Genomic DNA, 19,696 nt, shown 5'->3' with positions numbered 1-19,696 from the left:
ATTACAAGTGTATATCAGTACAAAATATGAAGAATCAAAAGAACTTTTGCCCTATAACAAGACAGGATTGCAGGATTTAGGATATACTAGTTTGCAAGATCAAATAGTTTTCTATTTGGTGGAAAGGAAATAGGATTTAGGAACTTTTCCGCTATACCAAGACCAGTTTACGAGTTAAGTTTTGGAGAGAAAATTAAAGCTCGATAGTAATCCCATGATGTATTTAATGCCTTTGAAGTCTTCTCTTATCCTTCCTCCCCTCTAAAACTCAATTCACCAAAACTCTTAAGAGAACTCATAAAGTTCAGTCATAACCAGGCCATTTTTTCTGTGACACCACATTATTATTTACCTCCACTATCTCTAACCAGTAACCACTGAGTTTCTCAGAATCAGGTTGCTACCCCTATTACAGAAAGGAAACCCAGTCAATAACATCGTTTGATTCATGATGTCGGTTGTTGTAATTCAAAATTGAAACACATAAGTTGAAAAATTAGTAATGAAAAGTGAAAACTATTAATCTACAGAAGAATAATTAACTCCATTTCCATGCATAGAGCAACAAAGAGATGAAAAAAGTTGAAGTCTGTCAGACAACCGTGTGACCAACCCAACCAGAGAAGACTCCAGTTGAGAACGATCCTCCACTGCCACAGATAACATCTCCAAGAGAAATCATCATAGCCATTAATCACGCTCTGATCACACGGTCATGATTCATCAACCAGACTTCGGTTCTTGTCTCCTTAGAACTCAAGGACACAATGGTACGAGCCTATAGAACAGATCCTGTTCAAGTAAGGTCGTGACAAATGTCACACACGAAGCGGATATAAAGACTTTTCATTTGTATGATATTTCCAATGTGGGACTAACCTCGCGTCCCTTACCCACTGTTTATTTCGTGCTGCTTTCTAATCATTTGTAACTCATCTAGGTATTACAAATTCGCTATTACATAATACAAAAACACCAAGATTAATTCCTGAAATTCATATTTTATATGTGATATTCAATAACTAATTTTTCGGTGATCCTATTGCTTGAAAAGAAGAACTGAATAGAGAATTTGAAAAGCCTTTTTTTTTGCATGACTCCATCACTATAGTGTTATATAAGGGTATTATGATTCGTTATGTTACAAGTGTTATGGACCCTCTCAAGTTGTGCACTTGTGCTTAATCAAAAACATTAATACACCCCATAATATTAAGTTGGTCGTTTTTATCATATTACATCAAAATCCTCAATCCTATCAATTGAATTAATATTCTAACTTTAATTTACTCTCGTCATTTTCCCTATTATTCATTTGCATGTAACTGACAAACAAACAAAAATGGAAAAACAATGTATCTATATCATTATGTTACAACAGATTGGACACAATTACCCTACAATTAGAAGCTGCTCATACAATTATAGATGACAAAACAAACAATATTTGCAAGCTTGTTCCTATTATTTGCGGACAGGGCATACAAATTTTCTCAAGTAGTTAATTATGGTAGTTAAAAATATTCTTGAGATTATTCAAGGGCAACTTACATATATTGTTTGTGACTCTGAAATGAAAGCCAGATATTTGAAAGTTATTTTCTACAATAGGAATTTGCACTGTAATAAGTCACTATTTGAAAAAGTTGATTTTGTGGGTAAACCAAATTCTAGCTGTAGCTATGACTTTGTTGGATTTTGGGTGGACTAATGTGGCATGTGAAACAAAACAAGATAAAAAAGATTGCCTACTTGTAAATGGATATATCATCCACATAGGATGGTTTCAATAAAATGCTAGAAATATAAATCCTAAGTTGAACACCTCATTTTATCCAGTCTATTTCTAAGTTGAAAAGAAAGTTGAAAAGAAAAAATTATATTTTTTTTTTATTTGTCTCTAAACCATTTTGATCATCTTCCTATGTTTGGTTCTTAACCAATAATTACAAATTTTTTGATGCAATGTAGGTTTCATCTCAATCAACATCAAATTGAACTTCTCTTTACTTTACTTTTGTAAGAATTTATGTTTTATTGCTTGCCAAAGAAATTAAAAAGGGAATGAACACATGAGAATAAAGAAAAGAAGCAAAAAAGGCAAAGGGGTTAAAACAAAAGTAACTTAAAAGAAGAATATATTATAAAAGGTGAGAGATGAGATAAAAAAAGGGAATGAATGAGATATAACGTATAGAATAAGGGAGGGATGAGTGGACAAAAGAAATTATGACTCCCTACACCGTTACAAAAAAATAGAGGAGAATTTTCCTATTCCCTCCTGAATGGTTACTATTACTAATGAAAAATAAAGGGAGTGTGTGCCTGAGATATTATGTGTAGTGAATGAGAAGAATAGACTGAGATGGCAAAAAAATGTAGTCGCATGTTTCTATCTTTATATAGATATGCATCTCAACAGTCATGAAAATAATTAACTACAGTTGAATGGTGATTATTATTTACTTGATGACAGCAACTTAAAACAAAAAGTGAGAGAACCATTTGAGGGCGATGCTTTGTATGAGCTTTCGTCCACCACTAATTGCTCCATTTTTACTATGGTAATAACCTCACAAATTCATCCAGCTTCCATTCTACTTTGCCATATCTTCTTCTCATTCTTCATTTTTTAACGTGTCTTCCTTATAAAAAAGGAAGAGGGTCTAGAATTGAAGGATTCATTTTAAAAGGGCAAGATAGGTTATGGGTTAAAAGATTGAGAATGGTTATTTTTCACCCAATTTCAAAATCTCTTCTCATCACCTCTCTATGTGTAGAACCTGTTAAGCTTACATGTCCATGCCACAATTTCAACATCCTTCCAAGCCATTAACATAACACAAATTTCTAACAACCCCCACCAATAAAGAGGATAAATTTTAGCACTTCAAATAATTCCCTATATTAGAGTCTCACTACCTCATGTCCCCTCTATCTCCCATGTTATATTCAGTAGTCACCTTCCTTCTATTTGGTTAGGGCCCAGCGTGAGTGACACATTCTCCATCCTCAACAACTTCTTCTTCACCAACAACTCCAACATAATATTCTTTAACAAAAAATCTTCAACACTTCTTTTTCCATGCCTCTTAGTCCAAAATTGGGTTTCAAATCTATCCTAAGGGTGCATAGTTCTGAGTGCTTTTGGTATAGTGTGATGGTGAATACAAAGGAATTTATGTGTACATGACATAGTGTAAATTAATGATATTCTTTTAGATTCTCTACTTCAAATTGGGGTTACATGTGTATTCGACTACTTATTATGATAAAATATATATCTATTATGGTTCTTCACGTGCTGAGAAGTGTTTTTATGACATTGCCATAAAGATTGGTGGGGCGATCTATTTTATAAGAGAGAAATTGAGCTTATGCAACCAAATGAGGATGGTAGTGCAAATCCATGACACTCATTTGATGTCTGTCCGGGACATGAAATTAAAAAGACAGTTAATGTCAATTTCCAATGGATGTGTGGCTTCATACAATCTTGTATCATGCTTCTCATGTGCATTGCTAATCCATGAATCTTCATTGACAATTGGGGCGTTATATCACATAATCATCTAATGGAGCATTTTCTTTATCACTTCCATATTGTCGTCATGCCCTCCATGTAGACTATCCAAATCTTGCTACAAAGGTAAAACCTAAACTCTCTTGTCATTGTAATTTTCAACCTGCTCATTTCCATTCATAAAAAAGCTAATAAATTAAAACGTTTTCTATCCTATTTAAGTAATTAACAATTAAAAGATTTTATTTTATATAGTTAAAATGTTTTTTTAGTTGATAACCGTACAATAACATTGTAGTACATTATACTTTGATAGGATAAAGACTAAATCACATAAGCAAGTGTTATAATAAATTAATAGTGGAATTTTTATAGTAAGGTCATGGTTCGAGTCGTCTCTAACTTCTCTGAAAATGGGAAGAATCTGAAAATGGGAAGAAGGTCTACGACCAATATCATCTCTAAGCTATTAATTCTATATATATAAATAATTCTGAAACTATTATATTACTTAATTTCATAATTACAAAAAATGATGAAACATTATCTTATTAATCAATTGTGGAATTTTTATAGTGAGGTCACGGTTTGAGTCGTCTCTAACTTCTCTGAAAATGGGAAGGAGGTCTACGACCAATGTTGTCTCTAAGCTATTAATTCCATATAAAAATATAATCAAAACCTATTTTACCTAGAATTTTTATAGTAAGGTTATGGTTCGAGTTGTCTCTAACTTTCTTGAAAATGGGAAGAAGGTCTACGACCAATACCATCTCTAAACTATTAGATCCATTGAATTAAAACAATCATATACTAAATCTTTTAAAACCCATCAAAATCAACTCCACCAAATCTATCAATACCAAATCGACATTTTCAAATCAATAATCAACCAAACTAAACAACCAAATTTTGAACTAGGACTATGTAGTCTTGATTTCCCTATTGCACCCGGAGATACGTAGGAGCAAGATAATCTATTGTCAGATGCAAATATAAAAATAAAAATATTTTGTTTTACTAATTGAATTTTAAATGAATAATTTTTAAGGGTATAAAAATATGTGTGATTAGTGAGGGTGCTAATACCTTCCCTGATCCGTAATCGACTCCCGAATTTCAGAATCTCTATTCAAAGACCACTTTTTATCCAAATTGGGCATAAACTAAGAGTTTTCTACGTTTTAACGCAAAAAATGTAGTGGCAACTCCAAATCAATTGAGTGAGGTAAAATCGAGTTCGCCTCTAAGTCGCAGAGCCGGTCTTCCAACCGAAAATCGGGTTGCGACACTTAGCAAAGTATGACATTATTCTCATGGTTTAATTTATTGACTAAATGTTTAAATGCTTGCAGATGGCATGATCTTACTAAGGGTCTGATGAACCTACAATGCAAGACACTTATATTTGCAGGTGAAAGTAGTTACATTCCATGTTGAATATATCTACACGAGTACATTTTTAGAAATTAAATTCTTGACCTTTCAGTCTATCTGGGGTTCCAGTAAAGCCTTACACCACTAGACTAATACCTTACACTACTAAACCTGTTGGTAGTCTGAAGTCTATTCAAAATTTCAAAGCTTGACAAAGAAGCATTGCACATAACTATGTAACCATTGTTGAAATGTACAACATTCCCTAGTGTAGGTTATATATTCTTTGATTTTGTTGGTGATCTTGTTGTTTGCAAAATTGATGTTTTTGTTGGTTACAAAAGGAAGGTAAAATAGATTATTGTTTTGCTAAGGTGTCTCAAAAACATATCTATGAGGAGCCTAATCTGAAACTAGCAATGTACACCTTAGTTCTATTTTAAATTTCTTAACAAATGTTATTAGGACACCTCTTCAACATTTCAAGTAAAGATATAAATTCATTGATATTGCCCTTTTGTGTTGATATCTATAAGGAGCTAAGAATATTTAGCCTTTGTGTTATGAAAATGATTTTCATCCCTCATGCTATGCAAATATTGGCCTTAATGAGGCTAGCTAGACAAAAATTTAGATTTTTTTTCTATATAACAAAAACATAAGCTTGTAGATTTTTTTTGCTTATGCTGATGAAAAATGGATCAGATCTGCTCATTTTGGAACAAATTATTTAGATAGCATATATTTGAAACTACTATGTCATATTGGAGAGCCATTTATGGTTGAAAAGGAATGTATTAAGAACTTTTTATGCAGTAGCAAAAAAGTTGTTGAGTGAAAACTGTCATTGAAAGTGTAACAGAATCAGAGGGGTACAATTATTGCTTTGTAAGAAAAATTCAATCACGGTGTACATCCAAATACATTTGTAATTTTGTCTATATGCATGTATGTAAATAAGGTTATAAATGTATTTTTTGGAGAAAAAAATCACACACTCAATCACTTCCAAAGTTTCATCTAAAAACCAATTAGATATAAGATGAGTACATATATTTAAAATAGTTCTAAGAGAATGAGACATGTAACATAAGACTTACTTCCAAACATGTTTATTTAAAGAAGTTCGTTAAACTACTCAAATGATTATCTTTGATCCATGACGACTCCATTTAATAACCCATCACAGTCAGAATGAAATATGTTAAAGTAGGTACACTTGAGCAATGAAATATGGATTTGATATAGGAATTGTGGATTTGATATATGGGCTCTTAAATCTCATTCATGACTTAGATCAAGGACAATCTTTCTCAGGTTTTGGGCTCTCCTGGGAGTTCTAAATGGCAAGATTGCTTTGTGTTAACTTGGTGGCAAAAATGGAAGTGACGAAATAAAGAAATTCAACTAATTCCCTCTCAAGCCATATTAGCATTAACAGTTTAACACTCTCATAGTTCACACCATGGATGCTTGTGAGCCAAACTCCAACGTGTAGCTGTGTAGGGCAGTGTCAGTGCTGGCAAGGATCAACAATCAATAAGGGATGTGAAGTTAAATCCATCCATACCTTTATGATACATATTTTAATTTTTAAGAGAAACCATAATCCTCAAAATATATACTAATGGGCCTATAACAAATATATGTTAATGCCCAACTTTTATGGGGTAGTTTTTGTAAAGTGCACTTATATGAAAGTGAAGTGGGACTGCTTGTAAACTCTCATGAAAGGAGGATATATGACATACGGCCTTACTAAATGTGTTATACTATTACATTGTTCAATGATATTGGAATTTCATATGTAAGTCATGCACACTTGTTTTAATGAACTTTTGGTTCGAAACTTGTCTATCAATTTATTGTGAGCTAAGTGATTACCATAACTTACTAAACAAATGTTCAAATCCACAAGATACATTTGTTTCAAAACATGCGATTTCTAGAATAATGATATTTCGATTTATCATGAAAATGGTAGGGTTGTGAAAATTTTCAAAATTACGAATTGGTTAAAGGTAAACAATAGTGCTCGATAAACATAACATAGTAGCATGACGTAGCGCTTCCGACCTTATTCGTTAGCTTCCTTGTTCGAGTTTGACTCCTTTATAAGTAATTGTTTTATGTTTTGTAATCATTTTACGGTTTAGAGAAATTAAAATGAAAAGTGTCATTAAGCGAATTTAAAGTCGAAACTATTTCATATAAGAGACACACCTTTTGGTCAATATGCTAAAGTTATTATCTGCTAGTAGGCAATCGTTATTTTTATTTAAAGCAACAAATTTGGTTATTGTTGAATCCTTTGAAAGATTGTTTTTTTAACCAAAAAGCACCAGAAGTTGGTCTATAAATAGAATCATATGCATACAATGAACATAATTCTAAATCATTTTTTTCTAATTTTTTTTGGGTACTACTAATAATATTTCTCCACTCTTTGTAAGGAATTAATCTCTTTCAGGATATATGATTGTCCATCCCAACAAGTGTCGCTCTCAGGAATCGAACTTAACATTTTGATCATCCCGATTGAGAATCTAGCAGAGCCTTATATCACTAAGACTATTAGTCCATAAACTAAACATTGTTGATATGCTTGTCCATTTTTATTGAAAGAGATTTAATAGTATCTATGTTGCAACCAATCTACCAAAGAGTTTGGTAGGGGAGAATCAAACGTAGTACCTAGTATTCCTACAAGCTTTAGATATTGTGCATTATATTTATTGTTTTCTTCCTACCAAACCTTTTTTCTAACATTATAAGTGTCTCATTTATCTTTCCTTTATTTTCATTCCTATACCAAACTACCTTTAATTAGTATATTTATAGCTTGATCCAAAACTTAATGAAAAGAACCAAACCAAATGAGGAAGTGAATAATTGTACATGCTAGCTGATGATGAGATCATAAACATACTCTTAAAAAATGCAAATTTTCAGAAAGTGGAAAGTAAAATCCTTGAAGGCTAGGGAAATATTCTTATTGTTGGTTTTCTTAGATCCACACTATACAAGTTATAATATAGTAGGACCAACACATGCATTATCATTAAATTGAAATATAAATATTTCTTGCTAGCTATTCTTAACCATACTAGAAATTAAAAGTAGAGGCCATTCCCCTCTCATCTAAGAATGAAAGAAAGAAAGGGAAGTGGCTCTATAATGAAGCTGTACCATAAGACTGTATTCTTTTGGAACATAAATATGATGTTTCGGATCTTATCTCGGACCAATAATAATGAACTAGAAACATAAATAATAATGGATGTGTTAATTTTTTAATTAATAATATCATGTTTTCATTGGCTCGAAAGAACTTACTAAATATAATTTGAGACAACATATTTTTGTTCATTCCTCTATACCATGTGAAGATTCCTATCCTTAAATAATTGGTCCCAGACTCTGCATGTTTTCACGTGTCCTGCCATCCCCGGATGCCGTTAATTACACCATCATGAACATCAGCTACTGCATAGGATTCGAATGGCCCAGTGACAACCATAATTTTTTTATTTCTTTTTTATCTTTTTTGTTTTCTAGTATCATTTTCCATCTTATATAGCAGTGTCTTCATTATCACAATTATCTCACGCGCGCGTCTACTTCAAATCCTCAATCATATATGATATAATCTAACCAGCTCCTTCCTTTTCACTTTCTTCTTTCCCTCCAATTGAAGCAACTGCATTCATTTCTTCATTAACTACAAACCAGTAACATGTAACATATACAATCGTTTCAATTTTTATTCTTATACTCACTCACTTAACTTAATCTTTTATATATGATATGTACATAACATATAACATACTTTTGAGACATGTTACCTAAATTTTCTTCATCAAAAGTATTGTAAGGGATCATATTTTAAATTGTCGTTGCGGTTATGGTTACTAGGATTGTAGTTATTGTAGTCGTTGCAATGCAAATTGCGGCTATTATGGTCAGAATTATTTTGTTGGGTAAAAAGATATTTTTAAAATCGGTGTGTTCTGATGCGGCTTGGTGCAGTTGCATTGCGGCCTCATACAACCTAAATGTGATCCGATATGGTTGTGTAGCAGCCTATTGCAACAACATTATTATAATTTAATATCATTGCGATGTGATATGATTACTACGATCAATTGTAATGTGGATCGATTGACTTGTTAAAGCAAAATCAAAACTTTTATATAGAGTATTATTATATATTATATATGTAATTTGGTTTGGGGTGGTGAATTCACTTTCTTCTAAAAGGGTGTGGTGGTGGGCTATCTTTTCCCTTGCATGCAAGGACAAATTCTTTGATAAAAGTGAGAGAGAAAGACAGAAAGATAGAAAGAGAGAAAGAGAGAGAGAGGGTTGGTGTTTTGTAAAGTTGCTTCACTTGCTTGTAGCATTTTGCTGATTTAACAGTGAGCACAGAAAATAAGAGAGGTAAAGAAGGAGAGAAACTCTCTTACACACAAAACACAAAACACAAACATGTTTAATGGAGTACCAGACCAGCTCCACCAATTCATAACACCAATGACTTCACTTCCTCTTCATTTGCCTTTCCCTCTTCATGCTTCTTCTGCTTCTGCACCAACCAATATTTTTCCTTCTTTTGATCCTTATAACTCTTCTCCTCATCATCAATTGCCACTTCAACTCCAACCCAATCCCTTGCAACAATTACACCACCAACACCAACAACCTTCTACCCACAAAGAGCATGAAGCTGAGAAGGAACTTAGTACTGTGCCAATGAACTTTGAAATTGATCGAAGAGATCAAAGTATTGATCCTTGGACAAATGATGAAGTGCTTGCACTTTTGAAGATCAGATCTAGCATGGAGAGTTGGTTCCCAGAACTCACTTGGGAGCATGTCTCAAGGTACATATTTTATTATTAATTAATTACTTCATCATCTCATTTTATTGTTGCTAATAACTTGTTTTCAGTTAATGGATCAAATTAAACAAACACATGTTGGTTATTAAATTTGATGCAACATCTAAAAATCATATAAGTAAAACTAATGAGCTATGGTCTTAAAATTTGATTAAATGGTTGCATTGCATCATATGATGCTGCTACCTCCATGTGGTAGACAAACTCACACGTGCCCTTATACTTTAGGTCACACTGACACACCGTGAGACACACATAACACACACGAGAGAGAGAAAAAAACAGGGCTGAGTCATTAATAACATCAAGAAAGATTTTAAGTCCCAAAATATCTTCTATAGCCTATGATAGACTAATCAAAATGAAATAAAAATAAAAAAATAATAAATATTTAATTTTTTTATTGTTACAGAATATGCTTAGGGATAGCAGATTGCTGAGAACTGAGTAGGGAAGGAAAATTAAAGCAACATTATTTTGTCTATTATTATTACGTGTTGAAATGAAGACATTGATACAGGCTAAATAATTAAACAAGAATGAATGCTTCTATTGTTTGGTGTTATTTAATTTGGATTTAATATTATATGTCTATTTATGATGGGCACAGAAAGCTAGCAGAGCTTGGATATAAGAGGAGTGCAGAGATTTGCAAGGAGAAGTTTGAAGAAGAAAGCAGATATTTTAACAACATTAACTACATCAAGAACAATAATAATAATTATAGGTTTCTTAGTGAGTTTGAAGAGTTTTATAATCAAGGTGATAATCATCAAGTTGACGAGACTGAAAAGCCAACAACCATAGAAGAGGAACAAAACAAGATCATGGACCTAGAAGAGGGTTCAACAAAACAAAAGGAACAAGATGATAATGAAGAAGAGGTGGTTGTGGAAAAAACAATGGAGGACATGAGGCATAAGAGGAAGAGGCTAAACAGGTTTGAGATGTTTAAGGGTTTTTGTGAGAGTATTGTGCACAAGATGATGGAACAACAAGAAGAGATGCACAACAAGTTGATCGAAGATATGATGAAGAGAGATGAAGAAAAGTTTGCAAGGGAAGAAGCTTGGAAGAAGCAAGAGATGGATAGGATGAACCAAGAGCTTGAGATTATGGCACAGGAACAAGCTATTGCTGGTGATAGACATGCGAACATAATTGAATTCTTGAACAAGTTCTCAGCAAGCACTTCTTCTTCTCCTAGTTCATGCCAAAACAAGGTAACAAATGTTTCAAACCCAAATACTTGCACTACTCCCTCCCAACCATCACAAAACCCTAATCCTTCTAATATGGTTCTCAATCATCTAAATAATGTTACTTCAGAAGCTGAAAACCCTAGCTCTATTCCTTGCCAAGAATCATTATTACAAAATGCTTCTTCTACTACTTCACCTCCAATTCTTCAGAACCCTAGTTCTTCTTATCTCAATAAGCACAATAATACAAATTCAGTTTCAAATAAAGCTTCCTCAAATGTTAAAGTTGAGAAAGATGGTGTTGGGAGAAGATGGCCAAAAGATGAAGTGTTGGCACTGATAAATCTCAGGTGCAGTAGTGTAAACAATAACAACAACAATGAAGAGAAGGAAGGAAACAAAGCACCACTGTGGGAGAGAATCTCACAAGGGATGTTGGAGTTGGGATATGAGAGAAGTGCAAAAAGATGCAAAGAGAAGTGGGAGAACATAAACAAGTACTTCAGAAAAACAAAAGATTTTAATAAGAAAAGATCAGTTGATTCAAGAACTTGTCCTTACTTCCATCAATTGAGTAATCTATATAATCAAGGCAAGCTTGTTCTACAATCTGAAAAGCTAGAAAATCAGTTGAGTCCACAAGCAAATAATCCTGTGGGGGTGAGTGTGACTACACCAGATCAAAATCAAAATCAAAATCAATGCCAATTAGCTGAGTCTTCTCAAGTGGGGTCTGGTGGGTACAGTGTTGATCATAATGGAGGTGAGAAAACTTTGATGCAAGTACCTTCTTTGGATTTTGATCAGTTTTAATTCATTGATTTGTCCATTTTCTATATGAAATAATTAAAAGTAGAACTTTTTTTGTAGCTTCTTTTTATTTTGATCGAATGTGACTCAATTTCTTTTATTCATAACTTATGATTTGAATGTAATATGAATATTTTCCATTACTTAGAGAAATAAGTATTAGAAAAAACAAAAGAAAATATTATATAATATGATACTTTTATCATTTTATAAACAATGAAATAATATTTTTATTATGAAAACACCTCTAGGATTTTATCTGAGTATATATTTTTATATTTGAAAAACTTAGACTTTTTGTGAGCACCGACAGTTTGAGGAACGAGAACATTATTTCTGATCCGCCAGATCCGGTGTCAGGGTAATTTTTATATTCAAGTTAATATTTTATTTTAATGGGTCTAGTTTTCATATATGTTTTAATGGGGAAGACACTGACCTGTGAAAATTAAAGAGAGAGATTGAAAGACATTCTTTAAGACATTCTTAGATATGGTACTTGAACTAATTATAAAAGCTGACAAAAAATAATTTACTCCTTTTCATCAAATTATTACGGGAAAAACAAGTTTAATTTGTTTATAATTTCTTGCAATGAATTTTATTAAAATAAAAGTAGTTAATTAGGAATTTTTGTATTTTTTTTTTTTTGTAATTGTAAGCTACCTTACATGACGATCAATTATCAGTAATATGCTGAAGGTCATAAATGCAGTATAGTAATAGTGATAGGTATATCAAATATGTTATGTTCTGATAGGCAATGGATATATATATTTTATGAATTGTAATTGAATTATAAAATATGTTATATCAATTAAAAAAATTAAATAGTTATTATTTTTCTATTTTTTAATTGTTTTTATGGTTATATGACATGATTTTGAATCACAAATCTTTACTTTGTAGAATTGGGAAATAATACACGAAACAAAGCAGAAATAAAACTGTTTACAAATTCTAGAATTGGTAGGAACCGTAATTTTGTCATCTTCCCATGTTTAGAAAATGAAAGTTGGAATTAGAGTAGGATGACAAAAATACTAATCATGTAGGTACTAGTTAAAATACTTGCAACAAGTATCCGTAAAAATAGTTTATGGATAGGAGTGGGTATCATAATACTTGTCTCATATACCCATATATTTATAAATTTATTTTTTAATTAAATAATTTATATATATTACATTTTTATTACTATTATATAATTATATATTATTTATTTTTGTATTATTTTATAATGAATTTTAGTGATGTAAATATATGATAAATTTAATAGGTTTACAATTTTATTATTCATGTAATAATTATTTTATATGTATTGATTATTATAAAATATATAAATATATATTGAAACTTAAAAACTTGTAAAGTACCTGCAAATACCCATTACTCGTGTGACTACCTGTAAATAATGGGAGTATTTATATAGAAAAGCACTGCTCATGTCTGATTCCACTTGTTGCCATCCCAAAATTAGGTTAGGTTGTACGAATTACGTATCATGTTTTGGTGTTTATCCACAATGGAATTATAATTTGTATAAATGCCATGGAATTATAATATAACTCATTTAAATTTTATATAAACTTTTAGTCTTCACCCTAAAAATTACAATTTCGCAACTAAAAGTGCTTTTGTTGAACATTGCCGCTCCCGTAGTTGTTGCCGCCACACAACCACCATGTCATCGTTTTTATTTTGTCTCCACATCTCAGTTACTACCATCCGTTCACCATTGTCTCTACTTTCACTACTGTTGCCCTTACTACTCTATTGTCATTATTGGCCTCATCAAACCAAAACCACTAACTCTATTGTGCTTCAATCCAATTAAAAAGTATCATTTCATCAACCAGCTTCTACCACTGTCAACTTAGCTGTATATTTGTTTTGTTCCTCTAATTTTAATATCATGTATTGTAATATTTAATAGTATCGCTCTTATGAATCAAACCGTCAACCTTAAAAATTCAATAGTGTTTTACTATAAGACGAATTTAAAATAAAGGATAACATACGAAACTAATAAAAAAATATTACTGAACCAACTTGAAAATAAAAAGGAACTTCCAAAATAAATTCATTAGTTTCCCTAAAACTTGAAAGGTCCTACAAACAATTGTTTTATGGACATTATTTCGGATTCATCAAGAATAGAAGAAAGTTTACATTAAAAACAACAACTTTAAAATGTTCAAAATATTAAATATATCATGCTTCAATATAGATTCCTATTTATAAAATATTTAAACAATACACTCGATACTTATTAGCATTTCCATATTAAAATGATACCCACTATGTTTATTTATAAGACATATTTTAAGTTTTTTATCACTAATTATAAAGTCATTTTATAATATGTAGGTATTATTAAATAATTTATACAAATATATTCGTAATACTTTCACTTTATAGTTATTACTTCCATCATATCAAAATATGATTTTGAAATTATATTACAGAGAAATGAATGGAGTTATATAATTTTTAATATGGGTGTTTTTGAAATATTGACGTTTTTTATAAATTTGAGAATAAATAGTTATTTCTAGTTTTCTTAATCAAATTTATAATAGAATAGTAATTATAGAGTTCCCATCAGAGTGCGGCCCCATACTTTGGATTATATTGTTAGTTTTCTATGGCATACAGCACATATATTTTTGTGCCAAACATCCTAGTTATTCTGTTTTGCTCATCGATTAATTCAATTTGATACACAATCTTCATATCTTTCCACGAAAAGACTTGTGTGTAAATAAATATATATATATATATATATATATATATATAGAAACAACTAATATAATTTTGTTAATGCATAAAAATCAATTTTAATTAAAATTTAATCATAAATAATAACACCAAAAAATATAAATACAATTTTTTCCAAATGTAATATATTATATGTGTAGCCATACTACTTTTTCTCTCTTTTCACGCCTTTATCCCCAGATTCTAAGAACTCTTATTGGGCGGGCATAGTGGGGATTTGAGGGATTAACCCACCCATTACTAATTACAGTACTATTCTTTTGAGACCACAGGCACACCCATTGTTATGAATATAACGAGAAGAAGGGTGGAAATGGAAGAATAACTAAATATTTAAATGATAGTAACTCACACTTAACCAGAAAAGATTAATATATGAGTTACTGTGTGAAGAAATCTCTCTCATTATAAACTTCATATCTTAAAGTTTTTGAGACAATAAAATGTTATAACTCATATACTTGTTTCACTTATTATCCGATAAATAAACATATATGATTTGCGCTCTCAATTCCAACACAAAGCTACATGCGACTCCTCATCACTAATGAACCAATGCCATGACCTTATAAAAGTAAGTTCTATTATCCCCATTACATCAAAATTCCTTGGTTAAAAACCATGTCATTTGTTAAAATGGTAGGAGGCATGAAAAATATTTCTTGATGAATCAAGAAAGATGAGAGGAGAAAATATTATTTATTGGATATTGAATGGATTGAATACAAAATTACATTGAATCATTTATATAAAAGATAGAAAACTAATTATCATAACAAAACTAACTAACTCCAACTAACCCTTTTATTCTTAGAAGCTAATCACTAGAGTTAGAACTAACTCAATCATACAATCTCACATATTCACATACACTATTATTTACATGATACAATATATTTCAATAGCCCCCTCAAGTTGGAGAGTGAATATTCTGAACTCCCAGCTTGTAATTGATTTGAAGCTTGATTTGAAGTAATAACAACGCTTAACCACCCACGGCAGAAGCTATATCATCAAATGCTTAACCATCCGTAGCAGAAGCTATATCTTTGCTTAACCACTATGGACAGAAGCTACCCATCCAATGCTTAATCATCCATGACAGAAGTTATATATGAGCTTAACTATCATGGACAGAAGCGAACCAACCATTGATGATGAAACAGAGAGAGAACAGATCAGAATCTTGATCCTAATGAGATGCTTCAAAGATGTGTAAACACACTATAATAATGTTGTGCGTTTATGAGAGGGGTGAATAAAATAGAGTATGAGTGAAATTGAGGGTAATATGAGAATGCGTTAATGCTTTCTTGAACTTGATTCAGAAGTGAAATCTCATCAAACCATTTTCTAAGTCCCTTCATCAGGACTTCTGGATGCATCCTCAACATGTATAACAATCATAGCTCTAGCAGTATCTTCATAAAATGGTGGAAGTACACCCAAAGCCTCTCTTTCGTAAATATGCACGTTCTTGAGGAAATGCAAAAATATTTGATGGCACACCCATGATTAATTACTTGAAGAAAATGATAAAGAAGAAGAAACCTGGAAAGAACTATAGAAAACATGGTGCAATTTTTGATAAACCTAATTGCTAGGATTCTACCACCATAGAGTTTGTGAGTAAAAGAACGTTGAGTATGAGGTGGAGAGGTTCTTGGCAGATCACATATTCACCCAAGTAAGTACCAAACTGTAAACAAAAATTCACCTTGAAGAAAGAATGAGAAAGGGTTTTGTGATGGATCCTTGTGAGTGTAAAGTTCATGCTCTTGGATGAGATGTCTCTGGAAGACTGTATATGTTTCCAACTTTTTTTTGTTGTTGCTGTTTATCTCCATGGAATCCAAGAACTGGGCAGAAGAACCACCAACTACTGCAAACTTCTCTTCTAAGCCACTTTTAGAAATATTATATGCAAGAATCATAGATGTTGAATTACAGCCACCATTATATGTACCAAAACTCAAATGTGAGCAATCAACAACCAATGTAAAGATTGCAGCAACAAAGTGAAGAAGATGAAAGGCATAAGCGGAAGCGATCAAAACAATAATTATCACTCTGATACCATGTTAAAATGGTAGGAGGCATGAAAAATATTTCTTGATGAATCAAGAAAGATGAGAGGAGAAAATATTATTTATTGGATATTGAATGGATTGAATACAAAATTACATTGAATCCTTTATATAAAAGATAGAAAACTAATTATCATAACAAAACTAACTAACTCCAACTAATCCTTTTATTCTTAGAAGCTAATCACTAGAGTTAGAACTAACCCAATCATACAATCTCACATATTCACATACACTATTATTTACATGATACAATATATTTCAACATCATTTACAGACAGCCCAATGAACTTCATGTCCTAGAGTCGTACAATATCTATGCACTCTCTCAATGTGAACATTTATATATAAGTAGTGTAAAAATTTATATATAGTCAATACATTATTCACTACTTATTTGTATTACTTTTTTGAATAGTCAATAATAATTAAAAATGAATAGTAAATTATGTAATGTCAATATATAAAACTCATATATTATGGATGTATACATTTTTCTATCTATGATCAAACCATGCCTCCAATGTCTCTGTGCATGAAACCTAGTACGAAACGCATGGAAGCTAACATAATTGAATTTATTTATCATATAAATAAATAAACAAACTAAAAGGAAGTATTATACTAATATTAGCTTACTTCTTTTATTCTTTTTTAACTTCCACTAGTAAAACATTGAATAAGTAAAATGATAAGGGGTGAATTGAACTATAAATCTTATTGGATATTAATTTGCACTACATACTCCTATTTGTTCCACATTTTTATTTTCAATTAGATATAATAAGTTTCAGTTATAAGTTTGAAACCAAATAGTTAGTATGTTAAAAAAAGTTTTATATGTTTTGGATCATGATATGTTCAATTAGGCCATTTCCAAATATATATCTGTTAATTGAAAATAGTAATTCCGAGGGTTGATGTTTTGAATTAGCTATTCCATTTTCGATTTGTCCAATTCAGACCAGATCTGAAAACTGTTCTAATAATAAAATGAAATAGAAATAAAACCCACAACACAACCTGTAAGGAAGGCGATTGTCATAGCCGTAAACAATAAAGTATGAAATAACTAAAACAGTTTAGTCCAAACTTGATGTGCTTAATCATTCGCTGATTCAATTGGTAATGATATATGATATGTTTTTGTTCTACAATAAAAAATGAGTATAATATTCATACATTGTCAGTGTAAATACTAACTATTCATTTCTGTTTTTTTTTTTTTGAAAACTCAATAATGATCGAGAATAATTGATAATGATTTGATTGCTGATTTACATTCAACACGTGTACATTGCTTAACCCGGGTGTTGATGTATGTAGTTGAATTTTTTTCTATCTAATTTAGGATTGATATATACTCTCCATGTTTTGGTTTAATGGACTTGTTATTATAAAATTGTTTGATACAAAATGCTTCATATGAAGAATGGCAAGATCAAAGATCTAGGAAAAGATATTGTTGTTTGTGTGGGTTGTTTGGGAGTTGTATGATTGGTCGTTTTTATTGTCTTTTTTCGATAGTAGCAAGCATATCTAAGGCTTTAATGGGTCCCACAGCTATCTGTGCAATCAGACTTTGCACTTCATGTCACATGTGCTGCTTCCTCTGTGTTCTGTTCCATCTGTTTTTTCTGAGTATGAGTCGTGCACGTGCATGTGCACTTGCATGTGTTGCTCTCTCCATCATTCATCCACCATATATGCTTTTACTTTTCTTACACAAAAGTCAACCACCCATTAGATACATTTTCAAGTCAGCAAGCCCAAATTCACGCCAATGTATCCATGAGAGTACATATCTTGTCTCAAAAATTGTATCAATCTGTTAAAAAAATATTTATTTTAAATGTTTAACTATTAAATATTTTTTCTGACCGATCATAACTCATAGCATATGGACTGCCACATTACATTGTGTGACAATCAACAAGACATTTGTTTAGTGATATAAGACTTTACTAATCATTAGAATGATTAAAATGTCAAAAGTTAGACACTCTTTGAAAGAGACAACCACATAACTTAAAAAAGATTAGTTCCTAACAGTATCCAAAAAAACATTGTGTGACAGAAAATATTCTCCATTGTCCCACTTCTCTATTCCTTGTGGTGTGTTTGGTTCAAACGGACATTTTTTTTTTCTTTCTATGCATTTTTTCTACACCAGGGATTCCCTTAACCCACTAGTACTCTCTTTCAAGACTTGGCATTTTTATGCATTTTAAATAAAGTTTAGGAGAATTAAATCTCAGGATTCACCAGCCAGAGGGAGCAGATCTTATGTATGGTTCAGCAATTATGAAGGTATGTTTGTTTGTGTATTCCCCCAGCAAGCTCAATCTTTCTTCCATGGTTCAATCACTGCTATGGTATCATTTGTTTGGTGAATCCAGAGTTCTTTTTGTGTAATAATAATAGCCTCATTTTATTAGCTTGTATAATATAGCCCAGTTTTCTGAGTCATCATTTGAGCATAAGCTTTTTTGCATAACGTTAGTCTACAAAAGATAAAAGAAAGATGAGGTTCAGTCATCAGCATAAGATGAATATACACATTGTATGTACCCTACGGCCATCCCATTATTATTGCAGTGTTGTCATTACTTGCTTTACTGTAATCAGCACTGCATAATTACAATTCACCCTGTTTCGTTCTTTATTTTTATCCTACTTGTAAAACAAGCCCAAAAAAAGTGGAAATTTCAGCTGAAGGGGCAATATGGAAATAGTTGTAGAACATTATAACAGAAGTTCTTCACTAGAGAATACTTAAAGGCACCGAGACAGGCCTGCCAGAAGCAAATATGCATGGTGCTTGGTCTTCTCCATATGCTAAAAATTAGAAACCTCACACAAAAGACATATTTTTGGTACTACCAAAAGTATTCCGTCACACTATGGGTAAGGAACTAAAGGCGTTTAAAGTTAACAACAAAAGTATTAACTTATACTTGTATATTTAAACACGTTACACCCCCCACCCCACCACAATAGTGAACAACCTAAATC

General features: G+C 31.6%; 1 protein-coding gene across 1 annotated transcript; it reads left to right on the top strand.

Annotated features, from left to right (window-relative positions):
- Nucleotides 9,157-11,872, top strand: LOC109345419 (trihelix transcription factor GTL2-like). Its single transcript, XM_019584406.1, has 2 exons — nt 9,157-9,783; nt 10,412-11,872. Exons 1-2 carry the CDS (start codon nt 9,389-9,391, stop codon nt 11,814-11,816), a joined length of 1,800 nt encoding a protein of 599 aa, XP_019439951.1. The 5' UTR covers nt 9,157-9,388; the 3' UTR covers nt 11,817-11,872.

This window comes from Lupinus angustifolius, chromosome LG04 (assembly GCF_001865875.1).
Source record: "Lupinus angustifolius cultivar Tanjil chromosome LG04, LupAngTanjil_v1.0, whole genome shotgun sequence".
In the NCBI taxonomy this organism is placed as follows: Eukaryota; Viridiplantae; Streptophyta; class Magnoliopsida; order Fabales; family Fabaceae; genus Lupinus; species Lupinus angustifolius.
This window is presented reverse-complemented; position numbering and strand designations above follow the sequence as displayed.

Excerpts from the sequence above, each read along its gene's own strand:
- LOC109345419 (XM_019584406.1), top strand. The coding sequence starts at position 9,389 with ATGTTTAATGGAGTACCAGACCAGCTCCACCAATTCATAACACCAATG. Across the intron at positions 9,784-10,411 it reads ACTTGGGAGCATGTCTCAAG|AAAGCTAGCAGAGCTTGGAT; the intron begins GTACATATTTTA and ends TGATGGGCACAG.